At 43.6% G+C, this 22,365-nt stretch overlaps 1 protein-coding gene across 2 annotated transcripts; it reads right to left on the reverse strand.

The window, feature by feature from the left end:
• Nucleotides 1-864: 864 nt before the first annotated feature.
• Nucleotides 865-22,198, reverse strand: TMBIM6 (transmembrane BAX inhibitor motif containing 6). 2 transcript variants are annotated; one of them, XM_028532710.2, is made up of 10 exons: nt 21,849-22,198; nt 12,368-12,455; nt 11,858-11,966; nt 8,793-8,913; nt 7,089-7,137; nt 6,885-6,982; nt 6,600-6,679; nt 6,042-6,142; nt 4,244-4,319; nt 865-2,881 (listed from the first exon to the last, which is right to left on the reverse strand). In XM_028532710.2, exons 2-10 carry the CDS (start codon nt 12,421-12,423, stop codon nt 2,858-2,860), a joined length of 714 nt encoding a protein of 237 aa, XP_028388511.1. In that variant the 5' UTR covers nt 12,424-12,455; nt 21,849-22,198; the 3' UTR covers nt 865-2,857. The 2 variants fall into 2 exon arrangements, with proteins under 2 accessions (XP_028388511.1, XP_028388512.1); XM_028532711.2 differs by lacking the exon at nt 21,849-22,198 and adding an exon at nt 21,140-21,247.
• Nucleotides 22,199-22,365: the final 167 nt, after the last annotated feature.

A 22,365-nucleotide genomic window follows, 5' to 3' on the forward strand; every position in this document is an offset into this window, starting at 1 on the left:
ATACCACCTTCTTAGGCTGCTGGGAATATTAAAACCCGTAAAGCACTTTGTGTAGTCCCTGGTATGTTGTGAGCACTACGTTGCGCCTTTGTGTCTCATCCCTCACCTCAAATAGAAGGTAGTACGAGGCTAAAATTGGGTTTTAAAGAACCTGAGACTGACGTTTTTCAGGCAGCAGGAGAGGAGAGTGAGAAAAGATGCTTCATGCACATCTTCTAAGTTGGGGAAAGCAGCGATCCTTAGCTGGGATGGGGGTATTGCAGAGTTTAAGGAGGTCGTCAACTGGAAGTAACCTAGGTGAACCAGTCAGGTAACAGGCAACAGTCAGACCCTAATAGGAAGCCCTGTGGCCACAATGGACATGACAAGCAGAGGGCAACTGTGCCAAAACAGAAGAGCCAGGTGGCAACCCAAACTCTGGCTAACAATCTCATACATAAACAAGGCAAGGATGCTCTTTGCAGATGATTCCTACCACCTAGAACAGAGCTTGGCCACACCGGGGACCCAAAGTACTCACCAAATGAGTGGATTATGCCTTTTTTCCATTGTACACCCCAGACTCCTGAGCCTGCCTATAAACTGGAACCAAGTACACGCACTGTTGCCACAACCCACCTACAATAAAGGCTGGGAAGGGGGAGGACCAGAAAAAGGCTCGGGCCATGTATCGGACAGAAAAAATCCCCATCCTCTGTGGCGAGCTGGGGCTACAGAGCGAGTGCCCACTACGAGTGGGGTGCTCGCTTCCTTCTGCTCACACCCAGAGTGAAGAGCCTCGTCTCACCCGGCTCCCGCTACCAAGTCCCTCAAACCCCACCATGTCCGGCCATGGCCCTGAATTTAAAATACGTTCACACCAGGAAAGGTTAAGGAATTTTCTTTATTTCTTTATTATTATTTTTTTTACAAATTAAGACTATGTAGATTTCATATATTTCTGATCAAAAACACCTTTTTCTTCACAGTATGTTAGAGAATGCAGCCTGAGCTGAAAAGCAAGGAACTAGAAAAGAAAGTGGTAATTACAGTGGTTACTGTTTTAAAAACCTATTAGACATTTTCTTTAAAAGTAGTTTTTTATATCTCATCATTCTTGGCACTGTTTCTAAAGAAAAACTCCTTTAACCCAAGCAAAAAAAAGCACAAGAGGTGGAGTTTGGCTTCAAGAGGTGTAACTTGGATTCGCAGGCCTAGCAAAGCACCAGCGAACGTATGGAGTTGTAAAGGGGGGGTGGGGGAGGGACATTAATGGGAAGGAAGTTCTAGTAAGTTTTCAAGCCAGACACTGGAGGCAGCAGCTCAGAGGGCAGCACCCTCTGTGGAAGCGAGTCATCCGGGGTGGCACGCCACTCGGGAAACACAACCTGGGAACAAATCTTTTCACGGGACGGTGTGCTGCAAATGAGCAGTCACTGGGCCAAATCGTGCGCTGCGTGTGAACAGGCAGAGCTAAAAAAATGGTGTCCTATGGGCAATAAGCTTTCCAGGGCTCAGCTCCCCTTTCACTCCAGCCCTGTGAGTAGCCAGAGCCACAAATGCTCCCAAGCGCCACCCATCTGTGCCAGCTGACTCTGCAGGCCACAGAGGAGCTGGTGGTCCCCACTGGCACCGCCCTCCCTCCATTTACAACCACAAAACTGCAGGGAACTCAGTATCTTGCAGGCCTGGTCACCTGGGCCCTGCCAGGAAGGCTGCAGAACTACAGAGAACAGGTGTAGAGCCAAAACTAAAATGCATGTGTAAAATAAACATTTATTTCCTACCCCAAGTTTCTGGCTTGACAGTAACTATTATCAGGAGGGACATTACCAGAGGGAAGGGAACAAAAATGCATCAAAGGACGGGGGTGAATGCTGCCTCCCCAGCCATCAGGGCCTGTTCCGTTGATCCGAACAAAGAATCACACGGTAGAGACTTTGTCCCAACAAGTTTGTCTGGCAGGATTAGTTACAATTGTCCCCCAGAGGCTCAGCCATTCTCTTCCCCTGATCTTCCTCTCCTGGGACCTTTAATCAGAGCCACCTCGTGGGGGCTGCTCAGTAACTAAGGTGATAACCAGTAAAAAAAAATAAAGACCAGGGGAATTCTGGGAATTCTAGGCTCTACCTTGCCATACACCATTAGCCTTTTTTTTAAGTGCCGGCAAGAATTAGTCTTCCCTTTGAGCCGAAACACTCCCACCCCAGGAATGGAAGGCAGGCAGATTCCCTTAGGGTCAGACACAAGATAGGGGAGAGAACACATACAAATCCACATTCCTTTGGTGATGGCAAGGCAGAAAGTGTTTGCCAGACTAGCAGCCACTTGGGCAGCTCAGAAGCAAAGCATCCACCAGAAGAGGCTCTTCATTTTCTTTGTAGGGGTTGACGGCTCAGATATGCTGAGCCTGAGTAACGAGGACCAGCAAACTTCTTTCCCAAGGAAAACACTGCCGCCCATGCCACAGGAACTGTGCACCCACCAAACAGTGCTGAGGAAGGGCCGAGGGGCCTCCACCCAGCAGTTCAGATCCACCTGGTACGGCTCAGTCGGGAAGCAGCCTCCTGGAGTCGTCTCCCTCCGTGGTTTCACTCCTCATCACGATGGACTGGCTGCCTCAGTGGAGGAAGAAGCTAGGGCTGGGGATGACAGAAAAGGAATTGGGGAAGAACTCCAGGAATATGAAGCCAAACTCCAAACTATGTTCTGCTAATCAGTTTTTTGATCAAAAAATTCAAAATAGAGAAAACCACAAGGTACAAAAGCTTTTCTGATGCTTTTCATTATCAGAGATCACGCCATATGTGATGTGTGCAGAGGAAACAAGGGGTGGAGGGAGAGGAAGCCAAACTGGGAAAAAAGCTGGATGGTCGTTTCACTTCTTCTCTTTCTTCTGGTCCTGGAAATGGAGAAAAATGACCCAATAAATTTTTGGCATCAGACATTCAACTAAAACTCAAGTGAGCCGACACCTGGTTGCCTTTCATTAGGGGCTGGAAGGGATCAGGACAGTAAAAGGGAGTGAGAAACACTCCTCGCTCCTCTCGTGCGGCAGGAACTGAATCTTCACTACCCTCCTCCGGGGGGCCCCCAAGTTGCTGACAGACTTGAGAGAATAAACTTCAAGCGACTGTTCCACCCCCACTCAAGAGCACCCAGATGGACTGCCCGACCACTCTCGGCTCCTCACAACCACTGCAGCTCAGCCACTGAAAGCTCCTGTCTGGCAGTCTACCCTAAAAGAACTAAACAAAAGGCCAAGACCAAGGCCAAGACCACTAACTTCCCATCAGGCCTCAGAAGGAAGCGTAACTGCACATAGACCAACATCCAGAAACATTCCAGCCTAGGGGCACCCTTCAGTCAATCTTAGGTGGAAGCCCAGTGTATCTAACAAGTGAAAGCTGAGTTGCTTTCACTGAAACTGGGGCACCTGTTTGGTGCTCAGTCTAGTCGTGGCACAGACCAGACAGCCACCAAACCTGCCCAGTCATGGGCTTCTACCACCGCTGCTCTGAGTCTCGCTCCATAGTAAGGACTGTAAGAAAAGCTGGTGGGGTCATCTGCTCCCCTGCTGCAGGGTGGACTAAGTGTACTCACTATATATACAGAAGGCTTCTATGGAAAAAAAAAAAAAAAAGGCTAAGACCAACAATTGGGCCCTGCCTGGTATGGCTCAGTGGATTCAGTGCCAGCCTGTGAACCAAAGGGTCACTGGTTCGATTCCCAGTCAGGGCACATGCCTGGGTTGCAGTCTAGGTCCCCAGTAGGGGGTGCTCAAGAGGCAACCATACACTGATGTTTCTGTCTTTCTCCCTCTCTTCCCCTCTCTAAAAAGAAATAAAATCTTAAAAAAAAAAACCCAACAAATGGATAAATTGGTTTACTATTGAAATAATTTACAAAAGTTTGTTGCCAATATTATACAAATCCAGTGTATCCTTTTCTGAATCATAACTATCTTTATAGCCTTTAAATTCTTCATATAGCAGACTGTTTGCTGCCCCTGAAGTCTTCCCTTTGATACTCATCTTCCGGATTAGTTTAAAAGAAAAAAGAAAGGGGGGGGAGGGGAGGCTGCTTCTCCTTGTTCCTTTTTCTCCATCAGCTAAAGACCTCTGGTCGCTACTTCTTACTCAATGCCGCACACCCCCCCACCCCCCTGCACCTACACAGCGTGCAGCGAGTCTTGGGATTTGAAGTATACAAGGGGCTGAGTTCAGGAGCCACTCTCCCATCTTTGGGCAGTGGGCCGACTAACCTTCTCATTCAAAGCCAGGATCATCATGAGTTTTCTGAAGAGAGTGACGAAGTCCAAGAAGAGGTCAATGCAGTGCCTGGAAGAGAAGCAGGTTACAGATGGCCCTTCCTCCTCTCCTCCGCACAGAGGCAAACCGGAGAGCTCCCACCCCGTGAACTGGCTTCACAACACTCCACCACCAACTGAGGAAGTAAAATTGTGTCGGAAATCCCCTCAACTCAATGAAACCATGTATCGGGTGGGCCAAAAAGTCCATTATGTTTTTTCCATAAAAACAAAAGACACATTTTTCATTTTCAACAACTTTATCGATTTGGATGCTTTGAGTAGGTCAGCTATCTCCTGCTACTGGCTTCTAGTGGGTAGAGGCCAGGGGTGCTGGAAACATCTTTCAATGCGTAAGACGGCCCCACAGCAAAGAGTGATTTAGCCAAAATGTGGATAGTACCAAGAAATGTCGCAAACAACTTTTGACATGTTCGATCATTTTTACCTTTCTTGAAATAATAAAGCATAATACACTAGAAATGCTGCATATTTTCTTCCACCTTCAATATTAAAACAGCTGTGCAAAAATTCACCAATTTTGATTTTTTTAATGCACACTGACATGACAACTGTCACAATACAATCTAACAAAACTGTTTCAAATGAAAAGACAACTAAGCACTACCAGAGTCATCATACGGAAAAAACTGAACGAACTTTTTGGCCAACCCACAGCACAGAGAAAAGAGAAACTGAGCTTTAGGTTCTGCAGGGGCCCAGCTGTGAACCCTGCCTGAACCACCTGCCACTGACTGAGAGGGTTTCAGCATGAAAAGACGCCTACATTTGAAAACTCGTATATATATCTTCTCACTGTTAAAGACTTAGAGAATACAAAGGCATGAAGAATAAGAGGTGAAAAGTCCTTTTCCTTCTCCTCTGCCTACAGGTAACCATTATGAATAGTATGGATACCATGTTTTGCTGTGTACAATATAAACTTTTTTGCCCAAATTCTTAAGGGAAAATATGGATGTGCATTATACATGGGTAGTACCTGAAATACCTTATATTTGTTCTTGTTTTGTAATTATTTGTTACATAAAATTTCTTGTGCCGTAACATGTTCAAAATAAGTGCTAAATTTCTTTATAATACAAAAAACGAATATCTAAATATAAACAAATAATTGAATCAAAAATTTAAACAAAATATTTTCTTCCTGAAAGTTCAGGCCAAAAACGTGGGTGCACATTACACACAGGAGCACATTATACATGGTAAAATATGGTATCTAAATATGTATTAATAGTTCCATTTTTAAAAATCTGATGTTTTCACCCTGGCTGGTGTAGCTCAGTGGATTGAATGCTGCCCTGTGAACTGAAGGGTCAGTGGTTCAATTCCCAAAGCACATGTCTGGGTTGCGGGCCAGGTCCCCAGTTTGGGGGTGTGTGAGGGGCAAGCGATCCATGCATTTCAAGCACTTCAGTGTTTCTCTCCTTATCTTTTCTCCTCCCTTCCCTCTCTAAATAAACAAACAAATAAAATCTTTTTTTAACTTGTTTTTCAGGAATTGAGAGAAACTATGCTATTTGGTGCTTAGTTCTAAAACCATTATCCTCCCACACCCCCACCCCGAAGCCTGAACATGTTAAGTCCAGCTAGCGCTACCCAAGCTACTCTTATCCCTACCAACTCGGACAGAAAGGTGGGCCAGGCAACGGACTGTGCCTCGGCTTCAGAAAAGAGCAGCAGAACAGAGTAATAAGCCTCTTCATTCTTGTTAAAGACCCATTCCCACACTCACCAGATATAGTCCTTATCTCCATTTTCAGCCTTTTCAATAATGAGTTGAGTATCAAAAAGGACAAAGCCACACATGACCAGCAGCCCCAAGTACAGGTTTGCCTAACAGAAGGACGAGATGAGGTCACCATATGCACACAGCGTAGAAAAGAAAGCCGCACTTCTCTCTGGCTCTTGGCCACTGGAAAGTACATCAAATGCTAACCCCACTGACACTAACATTCATGGGAACTGAAGCCTATGGTGACGATCGCCTTACCTCTCTCAGGACAGTTCTGCACTTTTTTTTTTTATTGGAAGAGATTCAAACATTTTAACAAGGAGCTGCTGCTGGACTGGCCTTAGAAAAATGAATCTCTGGGCAAACCATCTTCTCCTTTAGCCTGAACTTTTACCCGCAGAGGGCTCCATCCTAGGGGGATTAGTGGGGAGGCTTCAAGAGCACTGCCCAACAAAGGCGAGCATCCTAGAGGATTCTTGGTCTATCTTGCTTCAGGGTTAAGCAAGAAAAGGAAGTGTGAGGCCAAGGGCCACTGGAAAGTTATATGCAAAGTCTCACCTGGAGAAGCCAAATGGATCCAAAGAACAGATTCCCCAGGGAAGACAAAAGCATCAGGCTCATGGCTGACATCAAGGTACCTGTTAACAGGTGACAAAAAACGATCTTGAGAGAAGCCAAAGTAAAGTAAAACAACCCTGCTACAGCCATTCCTTGTGTCCCCCCCAAAAGGAAGGCTTTCTACTTCAACCCCATAGCCACAGCAGTTGGGGTGAGGGGGAACAGTCCTAGTAAGAATCCCGGCTACAGTGGAGACCCTCTCCGGGTTTTCCAGGCCACACTTACCTCCCAAAAAGAGGTAACTACGGCGCCTGGCATAGAGCGCACTGAGGGTGAAGCAGGTGAAGATCATCGCTGTGCCAATGAAGGCCGTGGGGAGGATGCTGTTATGGAAAAGACCGTTAGACTGAGGGCCTCAGCAACACAGTCTGTGTTCAGAAGGTTCATTTGTGAAGGTAGAGGGACTTCAGACACTACCAAAATAGTTACCTGGGGTTGATGTCAATGCACAACTCCAGAGCAGGGCCCAGGCCAACTCCTGGAAAACAAAGAGCCCCAGAACACGTTACTACCACAACTCTCGGAGAGAACCCGCGTCCGAAAGCTGACCATTAATAGCACAGGTATGCTCCTGCTCCTAGAAACAAATGTGTGGACTAAAGTAAGTAAACCTCTCTCCCCATTCTCCTTATTTTCAACCAAACTTCAACTAAGTTTATTTATACAGAGCTGCAAAACTGTCCTGTCAGCTGAACACCACTGACAAGCCCCAGAAGGATAAATGACATAGGCACGCCAAACAGTTTGAGCTAAACCATTCCTCTGAGGAGGACTGATGCAATGTGGGCCAGACCAGGCACGAGATCAGAAACAAGGGTTAAGAGTGAAGCAGAGCCTTGTGGCCGGCAATCTCCGAGTCTCGCAGGACTGACCCTGCAGCAGAGCAGAAGCCAGACCAGTTCCGCAGGTGGTCTGTGCCAGCGACAGGCCACGGCAACCTGTTCCAGCTCCAGCACTTCCTCCACTCGGGTTACTCTCCTTTCTCCTTTGGACTCCACCCCGTAATGCTTTTGGAAACTAGGTTTCCTGATCTAAAAATCTTAATCTCTAAATCCCCACCCTTCTTCAATCTCTTCAACATGGTGTAGATTAGACTCACTCAGACTGAGCTGTACTAAATCAAATGCTGCTTTTTAAGTATTTTTACTGTGTAGCTTTAGTCTGGTTTCCTTTAATGACAATTCTAGAAGTGCTTAAATAAAACTTTATTTTTATTGTTGACACTATTATAGATGCCCTCATATTCTCCCCACCGTTGCCCCCTCCACTGGCCGTCACCACACTGTTGTCTGTGTGTACATATCATGCACAAACGATTTTTTGCTGATCCCCTCACCTTCTTTCATCTGGCTCCCTCTCCCCCGAGAGCTGTCCATCTGTTCCACCTATCCATATCTGTTTCTATTCTGTTCATTAGATCCCACATATAAGTGAGATCATATAGTATTCGTGTTTCTCTGACTGATTCATTTCACTTAGCACAATAATCTCCAGGCCCACCCATGCTGTCGCAAAAGGTTAAGATATCCTCCTTTTTTTACAGTCACCCAGCAGTCCACTGTGTAAATGTACCACAGCTTTCTTATATACTCATCTACTGATGGGAACTTGGGCTGCTTCCAGGTCTTGAATATTGCAGACACTGTTGTACAAGTGCTGTGCTTTTCATTCTTTACTTGAAAATCAGCAAAAGGCCCTGTGTGATGCATTTCAATGTATGGCTTTAATTAATTGCCTGTAGGGTTCAGAATGGGTGGATGTTTCTCCAATACTTGCCAGTGTGAGTCCAACTAAGTCAGGTTCTTAGGCCTTGTTTAGTCTCATGTCTACCAGTAACAAGTTATGCTACCTAAGCTCTTAAACCTCATTCATTCAAGCACACGAATGCTTATTTTTGGATACAAAAGTAATCACCAGTCACAAAGAGCTTATCCTCCATGTGGGGAAACAAGATGCACCTACACGAAGTAAGAACGCAGTATAAGGCAAAACATTCAAATATAAAGTTGGGTGATAAGTGTATCAGCTGGGGTAAATCAGAATAAATAAGAATCTCAGAACCTACTCTGAAGCGATATTAAAAAATAGTCTCCACCCCCGGCCCCCCAAATTAGACCCAATCCCTTAACACACCTGTAAGGAAAGCAAATCCAACAAGAAGCCCCAGTCTCTTCTGCTCGGTCTCGCGGCTGTGAGGTGTGGCCATCAGCCAGATCATCAACCCCAGGGAGCCCAGGGCAGACAGCAGGCCAGCCTGTCAGATCCAGAATCAGAGCTGAAGTATCAAATTTATCTTGCAGGAGACTTCATTAGAATCAAATAGTCATCTGAACTGCCTAGTACTTGCTTCTAACCTGGAGGCAGTGGAAAATACAGTGTGGGCTGAAGAGAGAAGCCAGAAGCCTTGAAGGACAGGGTCAGGGCCACGGTAGACGCTGGAGGCTGTTCTGGCCTGGGCGGTCCATGAACCACAACTACCCTAGTCAAACTATGGGTCTCGCCCAAGAAATAGCCAAAAATGAACCACAGGGATAAGTGCTGAAAATATATGCCAACCTGTAGAACAAGTAGAAATGACCCCTTTGTGATCACTTTCAAATATACGCAAATACATATACATATACAGAGAAAAAAGACTGAGAGAGGGTGTTAGGGGCGAAATGTTTATGTCCTCCATCCCAAATTCTGGTTTAAATCCTACCCCCCCTCCCAATATGATGGTATTCAGAAGCAGGGTCTTTGGAAGGTGATTAGGTCATAAGGGCGGAGCCTTCAGGAAGGGGCTCTTATAAAAAGGGAACCCTGAGAGCTCCCTCGTCCCTTCCACCATGTGAGGACACAGCAAGAAAATGGCTGTTTACGAAACATGAAGTGGACCCTCGCCACATGACAAATCTCCTAGCACTTTGATCTTAGACTTCCTAGCTTCCAAAACTGTAAGAACAGTTTGCTGTTACCCTGACCAGTGTGGTTCAGTTGGTTGGGCTTCATTCCACAAAGCAAAAGGGTCATGGGTTCAATTCCCAGTCAGGGCACACGCCTGGGCTGGGGGTTCAATTCCTGGTTGGGGTGCATACAAGAGGCACCTGATTGACGTTTCTCTCTCACATCGATGTTTCTCTCCCTCTTTCTCCCTCCCTTTCCTTCTCTCTAAAATATAAATAAGTAGTTATCTTTTAAAAAAATAACAATTCTTTGTTATTTAAGCCAGTGGTCCCTAACCTTTTTGGCACCAGGGACCAGTTTCGTGGAAGATGGGGGTGAGGGGGGCTCAGGTGAACCACTGTGGATTGATGGGGGTAGCGGGGTGACAGGAGGCAAAGCTCAGCAAGCCCAGGGGTTGGGGACCGCTGGTTTAAGCCACCCGGTCTATAGTATTGTTTTATAGCAGCCTGAACAGACTGAGACAGAGGGTTATTATCAAAACGCATGTAGTTATTTCTGGGTAATAGGATTACAGAGTTTTATATCTACTTATCATTAGTCTGTTATCTGAATTCTCTACAATGAACAGGCCTCAGTTTTGTAAGAAAAAAGTCTTATAAAGCGTTGGGAAAAAGCTATAGGCATTTAAAAAGAAAGAAACCCTTCAGGACATATAAATACACAAAGTTCCTTCTGCCCTTTAAAGGTATACAGTCCATTCTTGTGGGGCATCAGTGATTAGGTTCTCACAAACCCCCCACCACAACATTTTCATCAACTGACCAATACAAAACCTTCGCTATATTTGTCAATTCATTACCAGTGAGCTCGCAGCCACAGCACTGTAACTCACGCTAGAACAAAGTGTATCTAACACACAGTCTCTCCATAAGGCACATTAGTCTTCTCACAATTAGGAACACTAAGAACACTTGAGCACTATACTTGGAGCCATTTTAAACAGCAAAATTATCAACAGAAATGCAAAAAATGCAGCACTACATGGACCATAAAAAGGACTACTATTTACAGCTTAAGAGCTTGAAATGCGGCCGTGGGTTGTCTGGTTCAACCTCAGCTGGCACATGGTGTGATGGGCACTCACATTTGTCTGCTGCTTTGGGTACAACTGTGAATGTCTGCGAAAGTACTGATCTCAGAGCCACAAACAGATCTTAGCGAGCAGGTATATTCACAAATACGAAATCCATGAATAATGAGGTTGACTGTATTTTACATTACTTAAAAGGGCCACTCTTGCCTAAAAGATAGAGTATATTTTAATCTAAATTCAAGGGATCACCCTGGCTGGTGTGGCTCAGTGGACTGAGCACCAGACTGCAAACCAAAAGGTCACCAGTTCCATTCCCAGTCAGGGCACATGCCTGGGCTGTGGGCCGGGTCCTCAATTAGTGGTGTGTGAGAGGCAACTGATCTGACCAGTGTATCTCTCTCAACACATTGATGTTTTTCTCCCTCTCTCTAAAAGTAAGTCTTAAATTCAAGGGATCAAAGTCCTATCCTTTGAGTATCTAGAGTAATTTTTCACACAATCCCTGAAAGGAAATGCCTGGGCACAAGGACAGTTCTTTGCAGTGCCAATGCCAACACAGGCACACCTTGGTACTTACCCTGAAAAGGACGCTCTACTAGGGACCAGTCTTGGCCAGTGAGAACTTCAAACTTACTGATTACTCCTCAACTGTCCCTTCTATTCCTACTGACGAAACCCAAACTCTCCCTCCACACAGGAAATTGAGTTATTAAAGGGGTTTTCACTCAACCATGCTGATGTAAGTGTACCAGAGAACCAAACGGGTCAAATCTTATAAAGGCCCCAACCCAGCCCCTCCTGATAATCACACAGTGTTTTGTATCCATGTAGTGGAGTCATTCCTGTACATGTACAGCCATGTACAGTCATTCACACAAAAAAAGAGAAGCAGGAGGAAAAGAGAAAAAGGTTACTGTGGAGAACATCAGCACGCACGTTATGCCTCTGCTCAGTGGGCGGGGTCTTGCACAACAGACACATCCTCCAGTGTCAGGGTTAAGAATTCCAAAGCTGAACATCAAGACAGGGTAGAGTCGCTAGAAAAGTTAAAGGGCTCTACATGTCCTCAATATTTATTGGCTGGCTTTGGCTGAGTTCAGATACCAAACTTCTAAATAGGATTAGGGAGACAGATGTATAGGCTTGTACCACCCTGCTGAGCTAGTCTCTTCCAATTACATATTGTACAACAGCAACCAGAACAAAAAAATGCTCTTACCTGAATGAAATGAGTGACCACATGGACAAAGGCCCCTGCGGCTGCCACAAACATACACAGGGCAAAGCTGGCATAGACCTTCTTCAGGTGCTGCTGTGTCGAGGGGGTTCTGGGAAAGAATGTGAGTAACAGCCATCACTCCGGGGCCAATCCAACCTCATCTCTAAGCTAAGAATCATTTCCCTCTCTTCTCCTTCTCAGGGGATAAGTAAAAGTCATGTTACAATTTAAAAAGGAATGTTTTGAACATAGGTTAACTAACAGAGAATATTAAATGCTGGGGGAGAGCCTGAAATCCGTAATTATGAACAATCAGCACTGAAACTAGAGTAATGAAATGATTTTCCAGTGATCACACAGCAGTCCTTGGAATCTGGTGCTTATCATACCCTCAGAACTCTAGCAAAGTCAATGTCAGTCGATGGACACAAAATTTAATAAACCAGGAAAAGAAAACCAGACGTGAAAGGAAGAGCAGTAAGAAACTGTGGTCAAGGTCAACACACTTACATATGGGAAAATTTTAAGAGCACGTCAAAGTTGATCTTCCGATCAAAAATGTTCATGATGCCAGAGTCTGTGGGACACGGCCTCCGCACTGTGGAATAAAGAGTAAAAAGAAAGGTTATCTTAAAGGTACAAATACAGACAAAATAACAAACAACTTTCTTGTAAAAAATACAAGTTTGGAAAACTGAAAGTATTTACAATCCCACTGTTCTAACACAACCATTTTTATTTTTATATATTTCCTTTTAGAATTCACTTGTAATCATAATCAACCAATTTAAAGGGGATGGAAGAAATGACCCATCTTCCTCTCCTATAAGGTACTTCATTACTGGAATTTAATTTCTATTCTTTCAGGAGGCAATTTGCCCCTTTAAAAGACTGTTTTCTGCCCTGGCTGGTGTAGCTCAATGGATTGAGTACTGGCCTGCAAACCAAAGGGTCCTGGTTTGATTCCCAGTCAGGGCAGATGCCTGGGTTGCAGGCCAGGTCCCCAGTAGAAGGTGCTCAAGGGGCAACCACACACAGATGTTTCTCTTCTCTCTCCTCTCTCCCTTCCCCTGTCTAAAAATAAATAAAATCTTCAAAAATAAAACAAAAGACCACTTTCTTTGAGAAATTCTTGATTAGCAATGTAGTTAAAGGAACCCAGACACTGAAACAGAAAGATTTTGTTACTGTCTCAAGATGCTACAGAACTCCCTCAGCAACGGTACAGAACTTCAAAGACTAAAAAGAAAAAAGAAAAACTATAAAGGTCTACACTAAGACTTACATTTTAAAAACATACATGTAGAAGCTTTCTACCAAATGCATTTTAGAACTGAACTACAAAGAGATTCATAATTTTAAAAAGAGGAAAGTTCCTACCTCCATGAAAAAGAAAATTGTGCTAAAAGACATTTTTTTTAACATAATTTCAGAACCCTTCCTGCAAAAGACTTGGTGTAATACAAAGAATTCCTGTATACCCATCACCACGAGACTAAATTACTATTTCACCATATTTGCTTTATCCTTTCTCTACATATAGCAAATGTGTAGACTTTTTTTTGCCATGCAGATAAAATGCCCCTCACCTATGAATACTTTAGTGTGTATATCCTAAAAATGATGATCAAAATCAGGAAATTAACAATGATACAATTCTATCATCTGATGTACAGATCTTGCCAACTGTCCCAAAGGGCATTAAAAAACAAAAACAAAAACAAAAACCCCAAAAACTAAACTATACCCAGATCACATTACACATCAATACCATCAAGTCAGGCTCTTAAGTTTTGCTCCCTCCCCTACCTCACATGCAATCCTAAACAAACACACTCAATCTACAGAACTAAACATCTAATCAAGCGCTTTCATCTTTGCTAGCTATAAATCTTCCAGATTCTTGTTAGATTCACAAGGCCCGATCCTTTTCAAATTTACCAAAAAAGGGAGCGGAGGAGGGGACTAAAACTACTCACACCCATTCTCATCAGCACTTAATCTAATACTCAGCAAAACTCATCTGGGCAAGCAAACCAATTTCCTGAGGCATCCTGGGCCAGTGGAAAGATACCATGCTTAGAGTTCAAAATTTTACCACTTGTTTCCCGAGGCTCTCTCACAAATGAAACAATTAAAACATCCAGCTTGCTTTCTGATTTCCTCTTTCCTTTCCCACCATTCCCACTCACCTTAATTCTTTTGTTAGTTCTGTTCTTAAGAACAGATATGGTAAGAAGAGGCAGAACCTACTAAAGCTGATGCTCTCTTCTCTAAGTCTCAGGGCTCCAGGTCCTCTTGACCTAGATGGTGCAATTATTGCAGGCTGTTGCGCTGTCAGCCACAGCCTTCCACAACCATGATGAGTACATCCTCCAGAGAGCACGCTTACAGGATGGCAGAATCCAGCACCTGCAAAGTGTCTTTAAGGCTTCCATTAACTCCCCTAATGACATCCCTAGACAGAACTTGCAACAGTACTGAAGCAACCTTTAGAGCCAAGTTTCTCTGAAGTATTCACAACAACCTGAAGTATCTCTTGCTTCCAATTTCAAGAGTTAAAAAAGGAGGGGGTGGGAGTAAATACTCAGATACCCAGGGGACTGTTAGTCAGAAAGGGGCAACACTCTGTAACCAGACTCCACCAAGCGGAAACAGGAGGGGAGAATGGCAGCAACCCCTGTCCCAGGTCCCTCTCTCACATTCCCTGGGGGGTAATGACTGCGCCTTTCCGGGGCTCTTACAACAGCTGATGGAAAAACCATCAAAGGTTGTGTGAGGGAAAGGAAGGAGGTGTCAAACAGGAATTTCTCCATGATTTAATAGTGGCTTGTAGTTTAAAACCATAAAAAATAAAACCAGTTTCCCAACATTACTACCTATTTTAACATTTAAGTTAAAAACATACCTACCGCTCTGGCCAGGTAGCTCAGTTGGTTAGAGCGTCATCCCGGTACCCAGGGTTGCAGACCCCATACGAGAACCAACCAATGAATGAATAAGTGGAATGTTGTTTTCTCTCTCTAAAATCAGTCAATAATTTTTTAAAAATTAATGTAAATACCAAAATTTCTAGATGTAAAGATATAACAGCAATTTTCATAACTTTAAGGGGGAAGAATGCAATACAGTATACAGATTTAAGATGTCATGATGTACATATCACATCTTTTCCGAAATGTTAAAGTATGAGGGGGAAAAGTTAGTTTTAGAACCAAGGAAATACGATAATTTGCTCTAGATCTGTACCAAACAGATAAGAACGAAGGTGCAGGTAAGTAATGAGTTAAAAAAAGTGTTCTTACCAAAAGTACTCTCAGTCTCAGGAAGTTTTAAATAAACCATTAACCAAATAGCTCAGCTAACATCCAGAGGGGACCCCCCAGTTAATGAAAATCTTTGTTTTAAAAAGAGTATATTAAAACGGTAAATATTAAAATTACATTGTGTATTTTACCACAATTAAAAAAAATGTATGTTACTTGTTGCTCTGAAGTTCTTTACTGCAGCAGTCCCAACACACATCAAAGCCCATTACAAAACACACCAGCACTGGTCTTTCTTACCCTGAATCTCAACTGGTACAGAAATCTAGAAATTCTATATTCAACTAATTATAAAACAGGGAGGTGGGATTATTCACATAGAACACAATGAGGACAGTGCCTTCTGGACTCCTGGGAAATCTGCCCGTACTACATTTGTAAATGATAGGTAAATGTTCAGGTGTAAACCATAGCCAAATTCCATTAATTTGGTCCAGAGCCTCATTTTAAGCCTTCATCCTTAGGAGAGCAGGAATCCCCAAACTTGTCAGAATCTGTCCAAATCTGTCGTGCATATACTGCTAAAGCTGTTGGAAGTGTCACCATTCTGTGGTTCCCCAGGTCAGCTGCTTCTGCCAGAGCCAACCCAAAAAACAAACAAAAAACCAAAGGACTTCTCCCTTCAAAACCCCTGCTACTTAACACAGCTTTAATCAAGAAATGAAACACAAATGGAAGACATATGTACAGGTAGCCAAAGTGTGTATTCACCAACCAAAATGCGACATTAATTGAAGTGAAAACTAAGGCAAAGGTCTGCAGTCGCCTAGATGTCCCTCAGGGACAGGAAGTCATGCTCATCAGCCTTCCTCAGAAGAGACAATTCTGATAAATATCAGACCCAGCTGACATGGTCTACTAAACCCTGAAGGAAGGATATAAAAGATAGGTCTTTCATTAATAATTCTACCCTATTGCCATTCCGAGCATTAACAACTATGTATGAGGAAACATATTATCTATGTCTAGGGTCTTCTTAAATCCATTGGTTTGTTCTAGGTATCTTCCTTACCCTTGTCCTAAAATGAAAAGATTATTGTAAAGGGCCAGGACTTACATTACAAACATTCCCTGCTATCTTATTGCAATACCTATTAAGTACAGTGCTTATGAATCATGGTCAAAAGCTATGCAGAACGGCCCTGACCGATGTGCCTCAGTTTGTTGGGCGCTGTCCCGCAAAGTGAAAGGTCACAGTTCAATTTCCAGTCAGAGCACATGCCTGGGTTCTGGGCCTGCTACCCTGATCGGGGCACAGAGGAGAGGCAACCGATCAATGTCTCTCTCTCATATCAATGTTTCTCTTCTTCTCTTTCTCCCTTCCTTTCCCTTTCTCTGAGAGTAAATAAATAAGATCTTTTGAAAGTTTAAAAAGAAAGCTGTGCAAAACAGAAACAATCATGCATTAAAAAGAAACAAAAAACCTTGCCTTTGAAAAAAGCCTGCTGGCTGCTGGAGCCAGGAGAGCAGCTGCCTAAAGCACATACATTTGAACATTATACCAGCAAGTCAAAGAAGCACTGCTCACACTTCTAATTAAACATTTAGTTAGTGAACTGAGGTTCTTCATTCCTGTCGTAGTAATTTGACCATCTTGAATTCTGATCCCTCACATCTGGAAGGGACCAAATCGATACTTAAGAGAAAAAAGAAATCCCACGTGTTTTGTTTTTGTTTTTTTTTTAAAGGAGGCAGCAGGAGCATTTGTAATTTTTCAGTTCCTCCTACTGAATAGTTTTCAGGATTTATACAGCCATATCCTTAAGCATAGTAATTGAAAGCAAAACCTGCTGCACTCGAATCTGACCATTACTTCCTTAGCTGTATGACATGCAAAAAATTTCTGGCACTCAGCTTCATTGTGCTTCAGTTACCTCATTTGTAAAGAGTAAATATACAGGGTCCAGCAGAAGTCACACCTGCTTGAGTGTGGTTGGTAGGGTAATAATATGGGTGTAACAATTTATAGTTTTAATTTGAACTTTTCACCTAAAATGTCATATGGTATGCTTGAGTGTGTTATTGTTATATTACAGAATTACATGCTTATGATTTTGTAATTAAAAAAAGGGGTATTATTTGTGCCGGACCCTGTATATTACCTACTTCACAGGGTTGAGGACTAAGTGAGATAACTCAAATAGAGTGCTTGGAATAGTGGTTCATACATAACACTGATTCAGTATGTTAACCATTACTGTTACTAAAGAAAATATAACGGAACCTCAGTTCTTGAAAATTCATTCTGGAAAACTGTCCGAGAAGTGACTTGTTTGAAAACGGAATCTCTTAAAAAAAGATTTTATTTATTTATTTATTTATTTATTTTTTAGAGAGAGGGGAAGGGAGGGCGAAAGAAAAGGAGAGAAACGTCAATTGTGGTTGCCTCTCGCACACCCCCTACTGGGGACCTGGCCCACAACCCAGGCACATACCCTGACTGGGAATCAACATGTGCCCTTTGGTTCACAGGCTAGTGCTCAGTCCACTAGGCCACACCAACCAGGGCCAAATCTCCTTTTTTTGGTCACCTGAGAGACACATGACTAATCATACAGGTGTCAGCAATAAAAGGGCTGTCGGGTAGAGAATCAAGACCTGAAGTTGTTAGACAACCAAGACATTTTTTCCACGAATAACTTGGTCAAGGACCAAAATGTTCAAGAACTGAGATTTGACTCTACTATTACTCTCAAGTCCTTGGTGTATGTTCATCCCTTTTTAAAGTATAGTTTTAGAAGACATTTATCACAGGCCTAATTTACATATACCCTGTAAATTATTTTAAAAAATATTATTCACCATTAACTCACAGCTAGCTATATATCCTGAAATCTTAATATTTACCTAAATGAGAAATAAACGGGGGGTAAGAAAGTTATAAACTAGAATTTAAAGAAACTTGACAAATCTTATCACTAGTTAAAAAGGACTTTTCTTTAAATGCCATGCCTCTCTTCTGGGACATTTATACTGTACTTCCTGTCCCACACAGGCACAAGCATTTTGAGACAGCCTAACAACTAAGTGATAATCTGATGTGATAGAGCTTTTGATGAAGTAAATGGTCGTTACTTTGATGCTTTGACCGTTCAAAGTTGGTCTATCAAGCCCCAGCTGATGTGGCTCAGTGGACTGAGTGATGGCCTGTGAACCAAAGGGTTGCTGGTTCGATTCCCAGTCAGGACACATGCCTGGGTTTTGGGCCAGATCCTCAGTAGGGGGCATGTGATAGGCAACCACACATTGATGTTTCTCTTCCTCTCTTTCTCCCACCCTTCCCCTCTTTCTAAAAATAAACAATCTAAAAAAAAAAAAAGTTGATCTATTTGCTTTGAGAAATTCCTCTTCAACTAGGACTAGACTTTGATTACTGTAGATCTTAACCATACATATCTCAGCTGCCAGCCCCTCCAACGCCACCCAATTTGGGCCAAAACCCCTGGATTAGCTAACACTAAATCCTGTCTCTCTAGGGCACTGCCTCAGAACCATACCAGTGCCTGGAGATGAAATGCCTATTGCCTTCAATATATTATTTTTTTGTACCAAAAAATTTTTAAAAGATTTTATTTACTTATTTTTAGAGAGAGGGGAAGGGAAAGAGAAAGAGAAGGAGAGAAATATCAGTGTGTGGTTGCCTCTTGCACACCCCCCACTGGGGACCTGGCCTGCAACCCAGGCATGTGCCCTGACTGGGAATCAAACCAGCGACCCTTTGGTTCGCAGCCTGCGCTCAGTCCACTGAGCTATACCAGCCAGGGCTGTACCAAATTTTGACACTACTAAATCTCCCTCTCTATGACCACAACTGTTGACAGACTCTGAATCATAAGGAGGCCCCAATGTCCTAAATACATAATCATCTTCCAATATAAACTAGTAGTCCCTCCCCAGTTAACACCATATTTAGCCAAAATGAAAGGAGGCATAGATTGGGACAAACTGCACATCCACACAATCCTCACCCCTGAAGCTCTTTTTTCAATTGTTTTAGATTCCAGTTAATTGTAACAAAACTCGCACACATTTGGCTTTAAGCACATTCAGAGCAGAGCCTGCAAATGAATCAGCCTGCAAGCCCCCACACTTCAAGGCACAACCAAGAGTCTCCATAGCAAATACAGATCCCATTATCTATCTGATCAAGAATGTTACAACTTCAGGGGGAGGAGGGTATAAGGGGACTAAATGGTAAAAGGAAAAAAATACAATAAAGATTAAATCTAAAAAAAAAAGAACTTTATAACCTCAAATCAACATTCCCCAGCTTGCTGAGAGGGAGACCTGTTGAGTGGTCAACTTAAGTGTTCCTAACAGCTAGCCTAACCTCCAGGTTTGAATAATGTCTTTGGAAAACAAAAATGTGCATAAAAACCATTCCATGAAATCTGATTAGAAGCTCTGGGGGAACAAAACACAGTTGAGTGGAAGACATTTCCACCAGCTTCTACAACCAAGTCAAGGTAGCAAAGGATAATTTAGAAGATTGAGCATCGAGGGAATATTCAGTGTCTTCCCAGGAGAGATTAATGCTCTTGTGGTAGTTTATGAAATAAAGTGAAACTCTTCGGGCCAGCAATAGCATCTCCTACAATACCACTGACTGCATTTATATAAAATTTTACAACTTTCATATACAGTGTTTTATATACATTATCCCCTTTGATCTTCACACCATTAGATGAGGGAAGAGCAAGTCCCATTTTAAAGATTAAAAAAAGAAAGTTAAAAAAGGCAGTGTAATAGTGGCACAAGCACTGGATTTAAGTCACAAGTCCTGCTATTTTCTAACACATAACTTTGGGAAAAGTCATTTTACCTATGGTCCTCTAGGCTTCTTCACCTGTAAGATAAGGACAACTAACACCTGCTCTATCAAGCTTATTGAATGCCAATAAGAACCTGTGTGAAATAATTCTAAAGTGAAAAATGGACATTGGTATCAACTAGACCAACATCAGATGTCAAAAATATGGAAACAGCAGAGCCAGAACCAGGTTATGAGTCTTCTGACCTCTGAAGTGTGGCGATACCCCTTCTACTAGTACACCCTACAGTAGAAAAGCAAGTTTTCATCAAGGCAGTTCCAGCCATAGATCAAGGGAAATCTTCTTTTAAATTAACATATGCTGATTCCTATTACACGTTCTGTATTTTTTAGCATTTCTACAATAAGCATGAACTATATCCATAACAGGAAAAACTATACAAATGCTGGCTATGTGGGTTAATTTGATCTTTCCTATTACTTAGGAGCAAGGCTTCAGTCAGATCAATAGTAGAGAAGGAAAGAAAGCGGGTACTAAGTCCTGTTTCCACAACAAGATGAATAATTTAAGAAGGAAACTCTGAATCTAAATTACGAATTGCATTTCTCAAGAATTCAACTATTCTGTCCCCCTGCCGGAAAATTGCAGAATCTAAACTTCAACATAGTAATATTCAACAGAGGAATACGAAAACATCAAAGAGAGTAAATCTAATTATTACAGAAATAAGTGTGTTCACAGAAGCCATAAGAAATGTGGTGGTGCGACTAGAAAAACCCGTTTTGAACTGACTTCTTAAACTGCACATTCTACCAAAAGATAAAATAGAAATAAATAAGTAACTAGAAAAGTCTATTCTCCATTAACCTTTAACCTTAAAAATCTTTGTGTTTCAGGCACAGTCAGCTCTTCTACTGGGTTACACATTCATAAGTTAACTATTGTTAAAACAGAGTCTCAAGTTCAGAGGTTTTTGCCCTTGTTTGGGATGGGCAACGCAACCCGGGCTGGCACGGGATAGCAATTCCACACTTAATACACAAAAATATCACAGCCTAATTATCATAGCTCCAGCAAGCAGGCTCCAGAAAAAAACACAACGCCTAACACCACCGCCTTTCCCAATCGGACTTTGAGAAAGTCGCCCACAAAGCTCAGGACTAAATAAAACCAAGCCACCTCACCTGTCCGAAGGTAAACCAATCAGACCAGAGCGGGCTGCCCTGTAGGGCTGGATAGCCAAGCCAAGCCCGATCTCTCCACACCTCCCGCTTCTGCTGTTGGCTTGCACGTAACTAAGGAGCTTCGCGTGTCACAGAGCGTGACATCACCCGCCCCGCCGTGACAGGGCAGCCTGCCCGACCAGGCCCTTCTCGAGGGACTCAGGCGCTCACCCAGAGGCCCGGAGGTGGAGCAGTGATCGGTCGGGTCCGGCAGGGGTGACCACAAACCCGGGAGGTTTCGCTTTCTTTCCCTTCGGAAGGAAGGGGTGGAGGACATGCCCTAAATTCCAAATGAGCCTGGGCAAGGGGCCCCAGCGTCTGTTCTTGGCGGAGCAAGGGGGACGCAGACTGGGAGTAAGGGGGGGAAGAGGATAAAAAGGGTCTTCGCTAGCGCTCCCGCGAAGAGTGGGCGCCTGAACGCTCCACAAAACCTGGCTGACTTCTTCCCCCCTCCCCCCCAACGCGCAGCCGTACAGCTGCGCGTGCGCTGTAGCAGTTTCCCGTTTCCCCTCTCCACCCAGCCCTCTGGAGTCCAGTCGCTGAGGGTCTTTTCCCACGAGCTCCAGTCTGTCCGAAAACGGAGACTACTCCCATCCTCGTTCATACAATAAGTAGTAACCCCCGTTTCGTTCTCCACTGCCGGCTTGCGCAATCCCAGTTTCACACGTACCTTCTCACCCGCCTCTCCGGAGCCCACAAAGCTCTTTAAACACCGGATATGCTTCTGACTCGCCCCAGGTCCGCTTCAGACTCTTTATCCGGAGTCCGCCCCTCCAAGGAAGCCCCGCCCCCGATCATTTTCAGGCCAGCCCTCATTGGCCATTGGCTGCATGTCTGCCCTTTCTTTGACTAAACATGCATAAACTTGGGCAGCTCACTTCAGAGCCATTCGCTAACGTCTTTGTCAATCAAGTCCCTGGCCAACAACCGGCGTCGTAGAAAAGGTCTCCGCGTTCTTCACCTATAGTAAGGAAGGATTGCTGTCCAAAGCTGGCTGTAGTGAAGGAAGTGGAGAAGGGCAGGCCTTACCCAAGACACAGGCTTGGCCAAATAATGGAACCCTTATGACGCGTGATGGAATAGCGCTGTTAAGTCCCAGAATTCTAGCTTAAGGCTTTTTACGAAATGTTAAAGAAGGAAAGAGATTCAGAAAACACATAGAAAAGCGCTCTCATAGAGGCCAACTT

This window comes from Phyllostomus discolor, chromosome 2 (assembly GCF_004126475.2).
Source record: "Phyllostomus discolor isolate MPI-MPIP mPhyDis1 chromosome 2, mPhyDis1.pri.v3, whole genome shotgun sequence".
Lineage (NCBI taxonomy): Eukaryota > Metazoa > Chordata > Mammalia > Chiroptera > Phyllostomidae > Phyllostomus > Phyllostomus discolor.